Source organism: Pelophylax lessonae (genome assembly GCF_965119305.1).
Source record: "Pelophylax lessonae genome assembly, chromosome: 8".
NCBI classification, from domain to species: Eukaryota; Metazoa; Chordata; class Amphibia; order Anura; family Ranidae; genus Pelophylax; species Pelophylax lessonae.
The window spans coordinates 236,260,280-236,275,080 of record NC_138775.1 but is presented as its reverse complement, the minus strand read 5'-3'; the positions used below and the strand labels follow the sequence as shown (position 1 = coordinate 236,275,080).

Sequence of the window (14,801 nt, the reverse complement as noted above, 5' to 3'; positions counted from 1 at the left end):
CATTCAGCAGAGCCATTTTTCGTACCATACTATAATGGAAAATTCTGTAGCGGGAATAGGACACAGAAATGCTGCATGCCTGAAGAACAACCAGTGGGGATATGGTACCCATGAAATTCCTAGGATTCCAGGGTAGATCTAACTAAGCTTAAAACAGCTCTCACCCCCCTCCTAATGCCTATTCTAACTACCCTGTAGAAGGAAGATGCATATTCTTGCCTATTCCCAGGGTGCTCTGGTCCGGTCGACTCCCAGCTAACGGTTTCGGTGTAGAGGAGGGACAGTCGACAATGGATGCCACATAGTAAGCCAATGGGTGAGGTCATCACTGCCTAGATGTTCCATTCATCGTCGGCACTCTCTCTTCTTGCCTGAAGTTGACTGCTGGGGAGATCACGTGACCGAACCAAAGCGCCCAGAGAATAGGTAAGTATAAACATCTTTCTTTTACAGGATAGTTAGAAAAGGAGTTAGAAGAAGGGTCGGAACCATTTTTAAGCTTAGATCTAGCCTGGAATTCCAGTTTAAGGATTTCACAGGTACTTTAAGGGAAATAAGAAGTCCAGAGAAGACCCTGCACCAGTTTCCATTTAGGGCCTGTTGGCATGTATATATTCAGTGTAAATACCTTATATACCTATCTTTTTTTGTTAAATCTTGAAGCATCACTGTTTATTGTGCTTTTTTCTTTTGTGTGTGAAGAAAAATGATCCTGCTTGACTCCCAGACAGCAGAAAAGTGCTTGGAATGGCGTCGGTCTCCACTGACTATGGGCTTTGTTTTTTTTTTTTTTTTTTTTTTTTTTTCTTTAATCAAATGGCAAGAGAGTGTTTGGACAGATGATTTCACAGTTCATTTTTATTGTACCATTATTTGCTATGGTTACTGAAATTTTTGTTTTTCTAATATTAGTGCTCAATGTTTACCTTTGCCTATACCCCTGTTATATTCATCTTTTTATCAGCCATGCTGTGTGTTCTGATTTTAGAATATGCCCACAGGATCCATCGAAGTTCAGGCGAAACAAGTGCAGATCCTGAACTCGTGCAAGCCACTGCCATTTGAGATTAAAGATTTTGTTAAGGTAATTATTAGCTTTGTCTTTTTTTAAGTCCCATTTTTTTCACTTACATAATCTGTGTTATTGCTTATACATTTTTGTGTTAAAAGTTATCCTGTAATTAGAACCACTAAAGTCAATTCATAAATGCTGTTATGGTGAAACTCATGACCTTTTTTTGTTGTTGATAGAGCAGGAAAGGTGTAGACCCTCTTTCAGGTTTTTATTGATGTCTGTGTCCTTATGACTAGAAATTAGTGTAAGTCCTAAATGGGGTCAGGGTTATTTTTTAAAAAAACATACTTGTCTGCTTAGCAAATCAAGCATTGCCCTGCTGCAATCCACTGCTAAATTCCAGGTCCTATGCCATCATCTTCCCTTAATAGATCTTTAAAGCGGTAGTATCATCGATTTTACAACATTGCATTATCCAAATGATCTGTGTCAGTATTATATGACCAACCTTTTCCCCTGCCTGTCACTTCAGCCGTTCTCCTTCGATTTAGATGGCTGCAATAAACTACGTCACTCGCGCATGCTCATTTTGATCTTCTTTTCCGGCAAGATAATGAGCTTGCCGGAATAATTCAGTGTCTATTGCGGGGCTGCGTCATTTCCTCTACTAGACGTCAGCCCCGTGCTCCCGTGAGACTTCCCTATTATTAGATAGTGGAGAAGGGGGGGAGCCTCCTATTGGTTGTCCAAATGGTGAATGAAACCAAAACGAGGCTTGGTTTCGGTGTCTACTGCGCATGCGCGGGATTTCGGAAGAATACACATACTGTGGGCGGAAATACAGCAGCGATCAGCAGAAGAAAACCACAGAAAGGATGGCGGCGCTCAACATCCCAACAAATCGATCAGAAAATATCAAATTATACAGGTTAGGAAAACACCCAATTGATTGCTTTCACTCAATTACATTGAACATTGCATGTTACCGGTGTTGAATGCTTTCAAATGATATGCTATGACTGAGTTTACTACCGCTTTAAGAGCCGTTCTTGCAACCAGCTCTAGTGACATTTCCGCCAAGTCTGCCCCCCAGCCACTTTGCTTCCCTGCTCCTGCAGCCTCCTGGGATTTGTAATGGGGATATCACAGGAGGCTGCTGGAGCACGGACACTTCTTTCTCGCCTAGGCGAGCATGGGGGCAGGGTGGGCCAGAGTAAAAAGAAAAAAAAAATTTAAATTTAAAAAAAGTGGCTTTTCAAATAGTGTTAGGGGGAGGGTTGCAGTGGGGATCATTTTTTTTTTTTTTTTTTGTGGGATATACAGCCTGTTCTAAGCTCAGTTTACCTCACTGGCTTTGGAAATAAAGAGCTGCTGGGCTGTGTTGTCACTCCCCTAGGTGAATTCTTATAGTCTAAAAAAAAATCCACTATTGGCCATTGTTGTGTCTGGCAGTATGTACTGTATTTTCCATAGTATTATACAGGAGATTTACCTAGTAAAGTGCTGTTTTGGGTGTCAGTGGGCACCTTTCTGCCAAGGTACACAGCAGAAAAGACAGACAGGGGCTTGCATATCACAAAAGAGGGGATGTACAGGGAAGACTTCTAAAACCGAAGGGGTTTATTCTCTCCCCATGCAGCTTTCAACAGGCTATACACACAAAAGACACAAAAAAGTAAAAAAAAATCTATCATTTTTGTTGAACAAAGGTATTATTATTGAAGTTAATACATAAAAGAATTGCTGCGCATCACATATATCATACACTTGATTGCATAAAATGAAATAAATTTGTACAGCTGCCAACATCTGATCCTGAATCAGAGAAACCAGATCAAAAAAGATAGCAATAATAAATGATGTAGCGCTATAAAGAGACGATGTATATGAACAAATAGTCCATCAGTCCATGAAATAAACATGCACAGTATATTAACACATAATAATGACGACGTCATTAGTCTGACGAAACGCGTAGGAGGAGCCTGCGGCACGTCACGCTGCGACCAACGAAGGGACGCGGCGGCCATCTTCCTGGTAGGATACCAAGCTGAGGACTTTCCATGATATACATGCCTGCCTTCATAGCTTAAAATGTGAGTTGCCATTCGCTTTTTGACATTTATCAAAAGTCTTTTGACGTTATTACACCATGGGAGTTGTCCTTTCTCTTTGTATGGAATGGTTATGAGAGGAGCGGGTACGACGGCAGAAGGAGCTGGTGTGAGATATCTTGCTGCTTCAAGGATTTGTTTTTCCCGCTGTTCATGATCTCTGTAATGGGGGTCATGACGTTCTGGTAAGAGGCCAATTCAATCTCCATGGTGGTGGCTATCTTCACATCTTGCTTTGATTGGTGGATAATTTGCATGTTTATCTCTGGGACTGCACATTTTGTGGAATCTCCTCAACAATATTATTATGTGTTAATATACTGTGCATGTTTATTTCATGGACTGATGGACTATTTGTTCATATACATTGTCTCTTTATAGCGCTACATCATTTATTATTATAATTATTGAAGCGTTTGTTACCCCAACACTTCATATTCCTGATATGTGCCTGCTGTACCATGTACTTGTATGAAAAAGTATCCTGTTCTATTTGTATTCCTTTGTGTGAAATCCCTGGTGCTCCTGCCAGTCCCTCTGCTTTCCCATTAAAAACTGACCACACTAAGCAGGAGAGCACGCTGTGGTCAGCTCTGTAGCTATGCTGGGAACTCTGTGCACTCTCCTCCAATAATCAGACTTGTACTAAACCCCCCCCCCCCCCCCGCTGCACAGCCATTCACTAGGAAACTCAGTGTACTGCTGCTTCTCCTCTCCCTCAGCTGTTTTGCAGCTGAGAAAAAAAAAAGGGAAAAAAAGGTATGTATAATGTTTTTCTATATCTATACAAAATGTTTTGCCTTTCATTTCTCTTTTAAACTGAATAGGTTTTTTACAAGGTGATCTTTTACAATTACTTTAAAGAGACAGTAAATCAATGTCTGTCTTTTTCTTTTTTTTTTTTTCATGACCTGCAAAGTTAAGGCATATTATGCTAGTATGCATCGCATACCTGCACAATATGTGAAACTTAAAACAAAGCCCTTGTTGTCACCACTGTGGCTGTGTGACTGCCAGAGCCGCATGACGTCACTCCCTCATGGGCGCCGCCGGTCACAGCAAAGGACTCTGAAGAAACGGCACAGGTGGCATCAGCTGCATATACAGTAAATATATCCTAAACGGTGCACGTTTAGGAGATATTTATAGTACCTATAGGTAAGCCTTTTTATAGGCTTGCAGTGCAAAAAAAATACTAGTGCATTTCCACGCGCCACTGGAAAAAGGGTATTAAAGTGCAATCTAATATTAATTAATAAATAAATATATAAATTTAAATAAATAAATAAATTAGTGAAATAGCAGCTGCTGTATGAAAATGATGTGAATGTGAATAATTGGTCAAACGGCCAATATACAGCGCTTGCTTAATATTAAATGTATTCCAATGCTCCAGTGATTATTAAAGTGCAATAGTGTTAAATAGGTTACCACAAGTGATAATAAATGTATGATACTTAATTAAACAAAATCAATGCTGCGAGTAAAACGTGCATATAGCTTAAAAAATAATAAGTGATAAAAAAGTGATTAGTGGTAAAAACAGTGGTAGTGTCCTTTCAAACAATATCCAAAGTTCATATAAAGTGCTTCTGTTCAAACTTGATAAATACAACTCGGATGTTCCTTGTCCCAAATAGATAATAAGGTTGGGTCACTTACCAAAGGGTGTAGGTACTGAGTGCCTTATGGCACCAGGACCAATCAAGCTTAATAAGCCCCTGGGCTCAACGGATCTCCTCAAGGTATCCCCTTGGATGACAACAGTCCCTCAGGCTTCCATTTATTCGATCCGGTTTAGTACATGGGAAAAAGAAGAATGCTCCAGATAGTGCAATATGAAAATGGTTTTATTTACCCAAATAGGGTTAGCAGCATTAAAAATTTCCAGCCGTTTGAATTGGTGGTCAGCGGTGCGGTGCGGGCTGCAAGTCCTCTCGGAGTAGCTTCCGTCTTGCGATCCAACCAACGCAACGTACCCTCGTTATGCGTTCCAAGCCAACGCGTTTTGTCACTTCCGGTGACGTCTTCAGAGCTAAAGGTGTTAGCGAGGGTACGTTGCATTGGTTGGATCGCAAGCCGGAAGCCGTAAGCCAGAAGCTACTCCGAGAGGACTTGCAGCCCGCACCGCACCGCTGACCACCAATTCAAACGGCTGGAAATTTTTAATGCTGCTAACCCTATTTGGGTAAATAAAACCATTTTCATATTGCACTATCTGGAGCATTCTTCTTTTTCCCATGTACTAAACCGGATCGAATAAATGGAAGCCTGAGGGACTGTTGTCATCCCAGGGGATACCTTGAGGAGATCTGTTGAGCCCAGGGGCTTATTAAGCCTGATTGGTCCTGGTGCCATAAGGCACTCAGTACCTACACCCTTTGGTAAGTGACCCAACCTTATTATCTATTTGGGACAAGGAACATCCGAGTTGTATTTATCAAGTTTGAACAGAAGGACTTTATATGAACTTTGGATATTGTTTGAAAGGACACTACCACTGTTTTTACCACTAATCACTTTTTTATTACTTATTATTTTTTAAGCTATATGCACGTTTTACTCGCAGTATTGATTTTGTTTAATTAAGTATCATACATTTATTATCACTTGTGGTAACCTATTTAACACTATTGCACTTTAATAATCACTGGAGCATTGGAATACATTTAATATTAAGCAAGCGCTGTATATTGGCCGTTTGACCAATTATTCACATTCACTTTTTATAGGCTTACCTATAGGTACAAATAATCGATGGAAGTTTACTTCCTCTTAAACTTACAACTCTAATATACAAAAACACAAAACCCTTCACCATTAATACAAATTAAAAACACAGACAAAGTTGTCTGATGACCAAATGAAGTCTGGACTGACACCTGACTCACAGTGGTGTATGCCATGGAGTTTACTAAAGCCAATTGGCTAGTGCTAAGGATCCAAATAGGGTTATCTGTAGCTGGCTATCTACTGTGTGTCCTCCTACAGGTTTGCATTTGTATAAGTAATTTATCTGATTACTAGGACACAAAGGCCAAAAGTATCATAATGTAATGTACTAAATTTGCAAACACTGTTACTGATGGTTATTGTGAACTCACCTATGATCATAGTGCTGACGTGAGAGATGAAAATTCACATTCACAGCAAAGAGAAGACATCTTCTGAAAGGTGCACCAAAGCTATACAATTCACATACATGGAGCAGAATGAGTCGATGATGGTCTCTGGACAAGCATATGCAAATGGCTCAATCCATCCAAAAGCGATGGAAAGTAACATCCAGAGAGAACACAGTTCTTGCAATTATACAACACATCAACTTTGTCACAAGCTGCCTAGTTGACTTACATATGTGTAAAGGGCTCCAATTAACATAGGTTGCAGGCAACGTGTCATTTAAGTAAAGTCTATGCAGGTAAGTGAAAGGCTCAGTAGAGGTAGATGACCTTCATAGCTACAGCAAGTGAGAGGATGAAATGGAAATCGCACAGGATAGTAGTGCTTACATTAAGCAGTTAGCAAGCAGAGATCAGGAGTTGATATGCACCTACAGCAGTAGGTTGTTGATAAAGAGAGGACAGAGCAAATGCATACTATCCAGCGCTTGCAAATTAACAGTCAAAGTCCAGGCACTAAGGTTAGGCTTAATGTCACTCTCGCTCTCTCCCGGGCCTGACAGATCCCGCTGCTACCTCTCTGTGCTCCAAGCTCAGACAGATTTAGAAAGAATAAACCTCCCACCTCAGGCTTTCACATGAGCCGCTTTCTGCATTGCCCTGGCCATCCAGCTGCTACTTCACCCGCAGACCTCTTCAGGTACATCCTTGCATCCGGGGCCAGGAGGTATGGGTCCGGTAACTTCAGACGTCACCCCAGTGATGTCAACATGTTTCGCCAAAAGGGACGTACCAACGCCTTCCTCAGGACGTTAGGTGTCAGTTCGACTTAGTTTGGACATCAGACAAAGTTGTCTGTGTTTTTAATTTGTATTTATCGTCAAAGGTTTGATATTTTTGTATATTAGAATTGTAACTTAATGTTGATACCTTTTGTTTAATAAAGTTGATATTTGTTTACTTTTTTTGTGTATTTTGTGAGTATAGCCTGTTAAAATCTGCATGGGGAGACATTAAACAGCTCTAAAACAGTCTTCCCCTGTACATCGCTTTTGGTTAGATCCCCCTGGTCTCATCATGAACAGTCGGCATCAGGAGCTGTAGGAGATACCTCCCCCTTTTTTTTTTTTTTTTTTTTTTTTTTTTTTTTTTTTTTTTTTTTTTTTTGTAGCATGGACAGGGGCTTGAACTCTACTTCACACCATAAAATGGTGACATTTCTTGATATTTTAAATCAGGATTAACAGCCATTGTCATTTCTTTAATAAGAGAAACTGTGCATTGTAAATGCAGAGCAAATCAATAGGTTTGCGTAAACAGCAGTACATATTTTCTAACCTTACCCTTCCTTGCTTTGCAAATTTTGCTTTTAAGAGCCTTTGTGGGCAGCAGGTGGATGCGATCCTCAGCATCAAACTTCAAAGGCAGTTTAGAATCTGTCAGCTGTCAGACGTCCTGGTAGTGTCACAAAGAGACAGCAAGGAACCTGCAGTGAGTGTGCTTGAGAATACCCCCTGTTCATTCCAAATGAGAAAGTGAGGGGTTCCTGGGTCATGTGATTACAGAAAGGGCATAGGATGGACTCCTACACTACCAAGGTCTGGATAAAAAAGAGGAAGCCCAGAACAGGTAGGCTAAACTTCCCTGTGTGCATATGGTATGCTTAGTTTTTGCTGAAATAAACCTTTAAAATTGGTACAGAAATCCAAATCTTTTTTGTAACCTAAAGCGGAGCTGTGCTCTACTTATGCAGGGCAAAGCAACAGGTTCAGTTTTAAGGGTTGTCCACCAGCAACACATAACTGATATTTGCTCCCTTGAAGCATTGTTTGCATAGCAGCAGTGAAAAGAAATAATGGGTAATTCTGTGGATGGGGTGCATGTAGGGTCGCCACCTCATCCCTCTAAAACTGAACACATATTACACAGGTTCTAGGGCTAATTTTAATGCCGGTAAGGCACTAAGTGAATTTAATTACCACCTTATCAGCCACAGAACCTGTGTATAATGTGTTTGGTTTTATAGGAATGAGGTGGCAACCCTAGGAGCACATGATTTAATCCCTATCACCACACATTGATTGGCTGCTCAGGCACCCAGCACTGTCTTGTGGGGGCAGGGAGAGAGTCCTGTCTTCAGAGGCTTCATGTCTTTGCTCCCTTTGGCCAAACAGAGCAGTGGGGGGGTGTATACAAGGTGGGCACATGCAGATGGTTTAGCCAACATTAAAGTGAACTTGTATAGACAAAATGCAGATTCACCCAAAAGGCAAAGATGGTGCATATATTTGCATGCTTCTTGTTAAAATATGACTTTATGACATCACATTGGATTTTACTTCCAGAAATCGGAAGCTTTGAGAATGCAATATCGTTATCTGGACATTCGCAGTGCCCAGCTCCAGTACAACCTCAGGATAAGATCTAAGATGGTAATGAAGATGAGAGAATATTTGTGTAACCAGCATGGTAAGGGCCAGTTATGGTGGAAAAATTCCCACTACCTTATTTTTTATTTTTTTTTCCCCACTACCTTTTTGAAGGGAACAACGCTCACTGCACTGCTGCAGTATGCTGTATTGTTGTCACTCTCACAGCACTCCTTAATGGGGCTGCTGGCATACATTCAGGCTCACACAGCACTCACACTTACTGCTGTGAATCTTTATTACATTATTTTTATTTGTATTTTTTGACTTTATATTATTGAGATCTGCTTTATTGTTGCATTCTGTAATGGATTACATTGTTTTAGTTTATAAGCTTTAAAACTAACATTTTATTTCAGGTCTTGAATATAGTACATTTTTGTTTTACAAATTAAGGTTTAATGCAAGCTGCTGCTGTTATTGATCATGTTATCAGTGTGAAGGGGATTCTGGGAGCCACTGCCTGCTCTATTGTTTTCATAGCTGGACAACACACATACTATTCTCATTTATTATGTAATCTGTGTGATATGAAAATAATATTCATGAGCATAACTGCATAAGAGTGAAAATTAACACAGATAAAGTGCATACAGTACAAGATGAGACTCTCATGTGGATAAATGTGAAGTCATTCTATTTAAACAGGGTTCCACTATACAATCAATACATATAGAATATCATTTGGTATTCTTTATACTATGGGAATATGTCCCAGCATGTTCTATACTGTTTACCAGAAACTAGAGTGCAAGTCATCTATGTTGGTAAAATGCCAGGGGCCATCTTGAAATAAATTTAATTAAACTCAATAGGAGATGTCCGCCATGTTACGAAAAGCCTAACCTTATCTTGCCTGATACATCTGGTTATTCCATGTGATCTAAGGAATGAAGTAATGTCTACTCTAGACTCTAGAGCAGCCGTTCTCAACCATTTCAACACAGAGGAACCCTTGTAAAAAATTTCCGGTCTCGGGGAACCCCCTGCTAAAAATTAAAAATCTACAACTCCTAACACATTAGTGTGACGGTCAGTGGGAAGAATGCTCCTTCATCTTGTCATCATTGGGAAGAATTATATAAAAGAATATAAAAGAGGAGGTTGCACCCAGAAAATAGATACCCAACCTGTCAAAACCTTAAGTTTGCGTGCACCCGTGAAATGGCAGCAAACTTCAGTACCCTATATTTTCCATAGACTACATTTTAACCGCTTGCCGACCGCCGCAAGTAGATTTACTGCGGCGGTCAGCCCCTGCCAGGCAGAGTGACGTTAATTAACGTCACTAGCCTGGGAGGGTCTGGGGAGCGAGCGCGCGTCCCCGCGCGGTCACGGAACCCCCCCCCCCCCCCCCCCCGCCCGCGCGTGTGACCAGCGGACCCGATGTCTGCCGGCCACTCGGCGATCGTCGGGGGAGAGGGAGAATGTCAGGCAGCTTGTGTAAACAAGCTGCCTGTCATTCTCCTCGCTGTAAAGACACTGATCACACGGATCTAGTATGTAGATCCGTTGATCAGTGTCCTTACAGCTAGAGCCACAGCCAATCACAGTAAGAATCACGCCCCTAGGGACACACACAGCCCCTCCCTCCCAAATAAAGTTAACCCCTTCACTGCCAGTGTATTTTTACAGTAACAGTGCATATGTATAGCACTGATTACTGTAGAAATGTCACTGGTAACCCCAAAAGTGTCAAAAATGTCAGTCAAGGGTCCGATCTGCCCGCTGCAATGTCGCAGTACCGCAAAAAAAATCGCAGATCGCCGCCATTACGCGTTAAAAAAAAAACAACAAAAATGACAAAAATCTTTCCCTTTGTTAGTAAACGCGATAACTTTTGCGCAAACCAATCAAAATACGCTTTTTGCTATTTTTTTACCAAACATAGGTAGGATAAAACAAATTGGCCAAAAATGTTAAAAAATTTTGATTTTTACATTTTTTTTTTTGGGGAATTTCATATAAAAAAATGTGAAAAATATTGCTATTTTTGCAAAATTGTCGCTCTTTTTTTGTTTATAGCACGTGATCAAAAAATCGCACAGGTGATCAAATACCACCAAAAGAAAGCTCTGTTTGTGGGAAAAAAAGGACGTCAAATTCGTTTAGGTACAGTGTCGCACGACCGCGCAATTGTCTGTTAAAGTCAAGCAGTGCCGAATCGCAAAATACCCCCTGGTCTTTTAGCAGGAAAATCCTCCGGGGCTTAAGTTGTTAAAGGCCCCCTATAGGTCATAAGTTTAGAGTTACGTAGGAGGTCTCTTGCTAGAAATATTTCTCTCACTCTGACGTGTGTGGCGATATGTAATCTGTGTATTGCAATCGGTGTTGTTATAGGGGCCCCTGATGCGCGTGCTTACATTCATATGTGCATATATATGGGGGTGGGGGCCTCAAAAATATATATTTTTTTGGGGGGGGGGATTTAATGTGCCTAGGTGTAACTTACATTTATTACAGTTCAAAAAAATTTTTTTTTTTTCAATCATATAGGTGACAAAAAGTCCCCTATGTAATGATTTTTTGGGTGACAGGGATGCATGGCAGGGAGCATGCGGGGGTCGCCGGTGCCAGGGTGTGTGGAAGGCAGGAGTCTGCTTGTCAGATTTATTCACAATCTCTGCGTAGCCACCGAAAATGTGTGTAACATCCCCTGCTGTCAGGTCTGTACGATGTAGGGGCGGGAAGATGTCGGCAATGACGCAAAAAGTGGGCAGCCAAACGCAAAGAATGGATAAAAATTTGAACAGAATGCGAATCCTCGTACGCTCAGATCGAAAATGAAATGTGCGTATGATGGCTGAGGAATTGAACATGAACAGAAAAACAGTGCAACAGATTCTAACGAAGGATTTGGGAATGAGAAAGATTTGCGCAAAGATGGTGCCTCAAACCTTGAAAGAAGATCAGCAAGAATGTCCTCTTCAAATTTCATCTGATCTTTTGAAGAATGCAGAGGCGTTTGATAGGGTTTCTATTGGTGATAAGGCATGGTGTTTTCAGTATGATCTGGAAACAAAACCCCAGAGCTTGCAGTAGAAAACCCGTGACAAAGGTCCTGTGCGGTGTTCCAGAAAACAAATTCCAGAAATGTGTGCCACAGATCATCTAAAAAAGTTTGTCACTTCACATGGAGACTACTTTGAAGGTGACAACAGCTGCAAGTATGTATATAGGTAAAAAAAATTTTTTGTATTATTCATTCCGGTATTTAAATTGTCACGCCTCGCATTGTTCAAAGCCTTTCTTATAATGTCTGCATTCTTCTTCTGTCTTCTTTTTGGCATTTATATGCAAAATGTATGGATTTCTTTTGTGTTATGAGTTAAAGGATTTTTTTTTATATATTTTTTTTTTTTTTAGGGTTTGTGGATGTTGAAACTCCAACTTTGTTTAAAAGAACCCCAGGGGTATGTACACAAATTGTCTATTTTATGGAGGGACTGGGTGGTGGCTCCTCGGGTAAGGCAAGTGAACTGAAGCCTATTATATGGAGGGACTGGGTGGTGGCTCCTCGGGTAAGGCAAGTGAACTGAATGAGAGATGTGTTGGGGACCAGGGTTCGAATCCCGCCTCTGCCATCACACTGTAATTTGTACACTATGGAAGCTGAATTTCTAAATATGTGCAGGTGAAGTATATCTGCCCGTACTATCAGTCTTCCTATAATAATATCCTGGAGATCTCTGTCTGGCTCTGCACAGTGTACACAGCCTGATCGTTCCTCTCCATACAAAGCCTCTGAATTGCCCTTCTGGTCCTATAAGGAGCGGTTTCTTTTTTACTTATTACTGCTTTCACATATAAGACCCAGTTTGTTTTTCTATTGTCAGGGGGCCAAAGAATTTGTGGTGCCAACCCAGGAGCGTGGCAAGTTTTATTCATTGCCTCAGAGCCCGCAGCAGTTCAAACAGCTTCTTATGGTTGGTGGTGTGGACAGGTGAGTTTGGGCTACAAGGGTAGCCTTTTTTAATTCAGCTCTCTTTTCCTTATGGAAACTCTTTTTTTTTTATTACAGCATATAACTGATAATGTGGATTTGTATTAAAATGCCCATTGTTAACCTTTCCTTTTGAAAATGCTACTTACCCAACTGTCAACTGGTGCAATAATGCCTCGTACACGCGATCAGATAATCGGACGACTTATCGCTCACATTTTGTTGCATGATACTAATATCGAATTCAACAATGCGTACTAAACGTATGTTTGTTTTTTTTTTTTGTTTTTTCGTACGATTCTGGAAAAGCTTCTTGGTTGCATAGCTACGTATCGGATAGTGCAAAACAAAAACAATGGCAGCCAGGCTTTTTCGGGGTTATTTTCGTGTTTCTGATCATGCGTGGTCTTTGTCTATGGATTCTTAGCGGACGCACACTGTACTGTTCAAACGATTGTCGTTCGCTAGGCTATCATATGACAAATGTTTTCCTGTTTGTCCCTTCGGATTTTGTTGGACGAAATGTCGTGATCGGCTGTCAAAAGTTGTGTATTAACGATCAGATTATCGTGCGATCAATTAGAAAGCAATTTTTTTCGTATCATCTGATCGTGTGTATGAGGCATTAGGCTCCGTTCACACTTAGGCGATTTGAATCGCCACAATTCTGCCCCTAACTTCAGAATTGCCCCAAAACGCGGGAACTGTTTGCGATGCCATTTTTTAATGGCACCCCAAACGCAGTGATTTTTTTTTCCGCGATTGTCGAGCAACAAAGCGCACTACAGTCGCAGCAAAAAACGCAACGCCAAACGCTCCTGGCTCTGTTTCAAGAATTGCTACAGAAGCTTCTTTGGAGCATTCTTGAAACAGAAGAAGGCCCATTCAAATAAATAGTGCCGCTCCAAAAACGCTCTACTAATAACACAAAAAAGAAAAATAAACACGCTGCAGTAGCTACCGCTGCTCTACACTCAAGTGTGAATAGAGTCTTAGGGCTCTTTCGCACAGCCCGTCCTTCGGACGGACTCCGTTTATCTCAGTGGACCGCTGAGCAGGAGGATGACAGCTGTTCTCCGCACTATGTACGGAGACACAGCTGTCAGTTCCCTATACATCTCTATGGGGGAATCGGATGGGAACGGACTGTCAGTCCCTTCTCATCCGATCCACTGGACGGATGGAAAATAGGGTTTCCATCCGTCCAGATTTGACGGATCGGATCGGGTGTCAGTGGACATGTCTCCGCTGACATCCCATGCCCCATAGAGATGCATGGGGGGGACCGTTCAGATCCGCCAAAAAAACGGAAAGGCGGATCTGAACGTCCGCCTGTGTGAAAGGGGCCTTAGTGTTTCAAAATCTGACCCAGAAAGAGTATGCAGATCAGCAGTTCTAGGCTCAAATCACTGACCTGGAACAAGTATGTAGATCGGGAGTTCTGGACTTGTGCTGCATATTTGTTTTGGATCAGTGAGTGAAAATGAACAGACTGTCAGGCAATTGGCATTTTCTTAAGGAGATCAGCTATGGCTAGTTTCCTTGAACCAGATACAGTGCTTACAATCCTGCATAGATCAGTAAAATCACAATAACAGGCTGAAATACTTAGTGACTGTCACAAAAATGAAAGTTGGTTAAAAAAAGTACCTTTTAAAAAAAAACCTAAAAGTAAAACTTTTTCTTTAGTTTTGAAATAGAATGGAGAGGGATTAGAAGCCCTGGCAGTTTTTATTGCTGTCTGTGTCCCTATTAGGGAGATTCACCCACTCTGTTTGTTTTGTTTACCATTATCATTGAAAGTGAAAAAAGAAAATCCCAAATTTTGGGTTGTGCCCATAAAAGTAGGAGAGGGGGAAATCTTCCAATGGGGACACTAGTTCTGGTGGTCCCCAAGAGATTCTTTTAACCCCTTCCCACCTAAGGGTAAAACAAATGGTAATCCCTAAGCACAATTTTGCAACCTTGGCATATGTTACTAAAACTGTACATATCATCACAGCTACTTTGTGTATCCAGGTGGATTATAGCTTTTTTTTTTTTCAGGACAAATTTAGCTTTTCTTTTTTGTTATTATCAAAGGAAAACTGTCCCAAAATAATAAAAAAAAATATATATTTTTAAAAATAATCTGTATATTTCTTGCTATTACCATAATTTACCACTAAAGAACAACCC

General features: G+C 40.9%; 1 protein-coding gene across 1 annotated transcript in view; it reads left to right on the top strand.

The window, feature by feature from the left end:
• Positions 1 to 14,801, top strand: part of DARS2 (aspartyl-tRNA synthetase 2, mitochondrial) — an 85,048-nt gene that overhangs the window by 27,569 nt on the left and 42,678 nt on the right. Inside the window, exons 5-8 of the mRNA XM_082264858.1 lie at positions 989 to 1,084; positions 8,597 to 8,720; positions 12,047 to 12,093; positions 12,517 to 12,623. Coding sequence (XP_082120984.1) covers positions 989 to 1,084; positions 8,597 to 8,720; positions 12,047 to 12,093; positions 12,517 to 12,623 — 374 coding nt within the window. The remainder of the gene's footprint in view (positions 1 to 988; positions 1,085 to 8,596; positions 8,721 to 12,046; positions 12,094 to 12,516; positions 12,624 to 14,801) is intronic.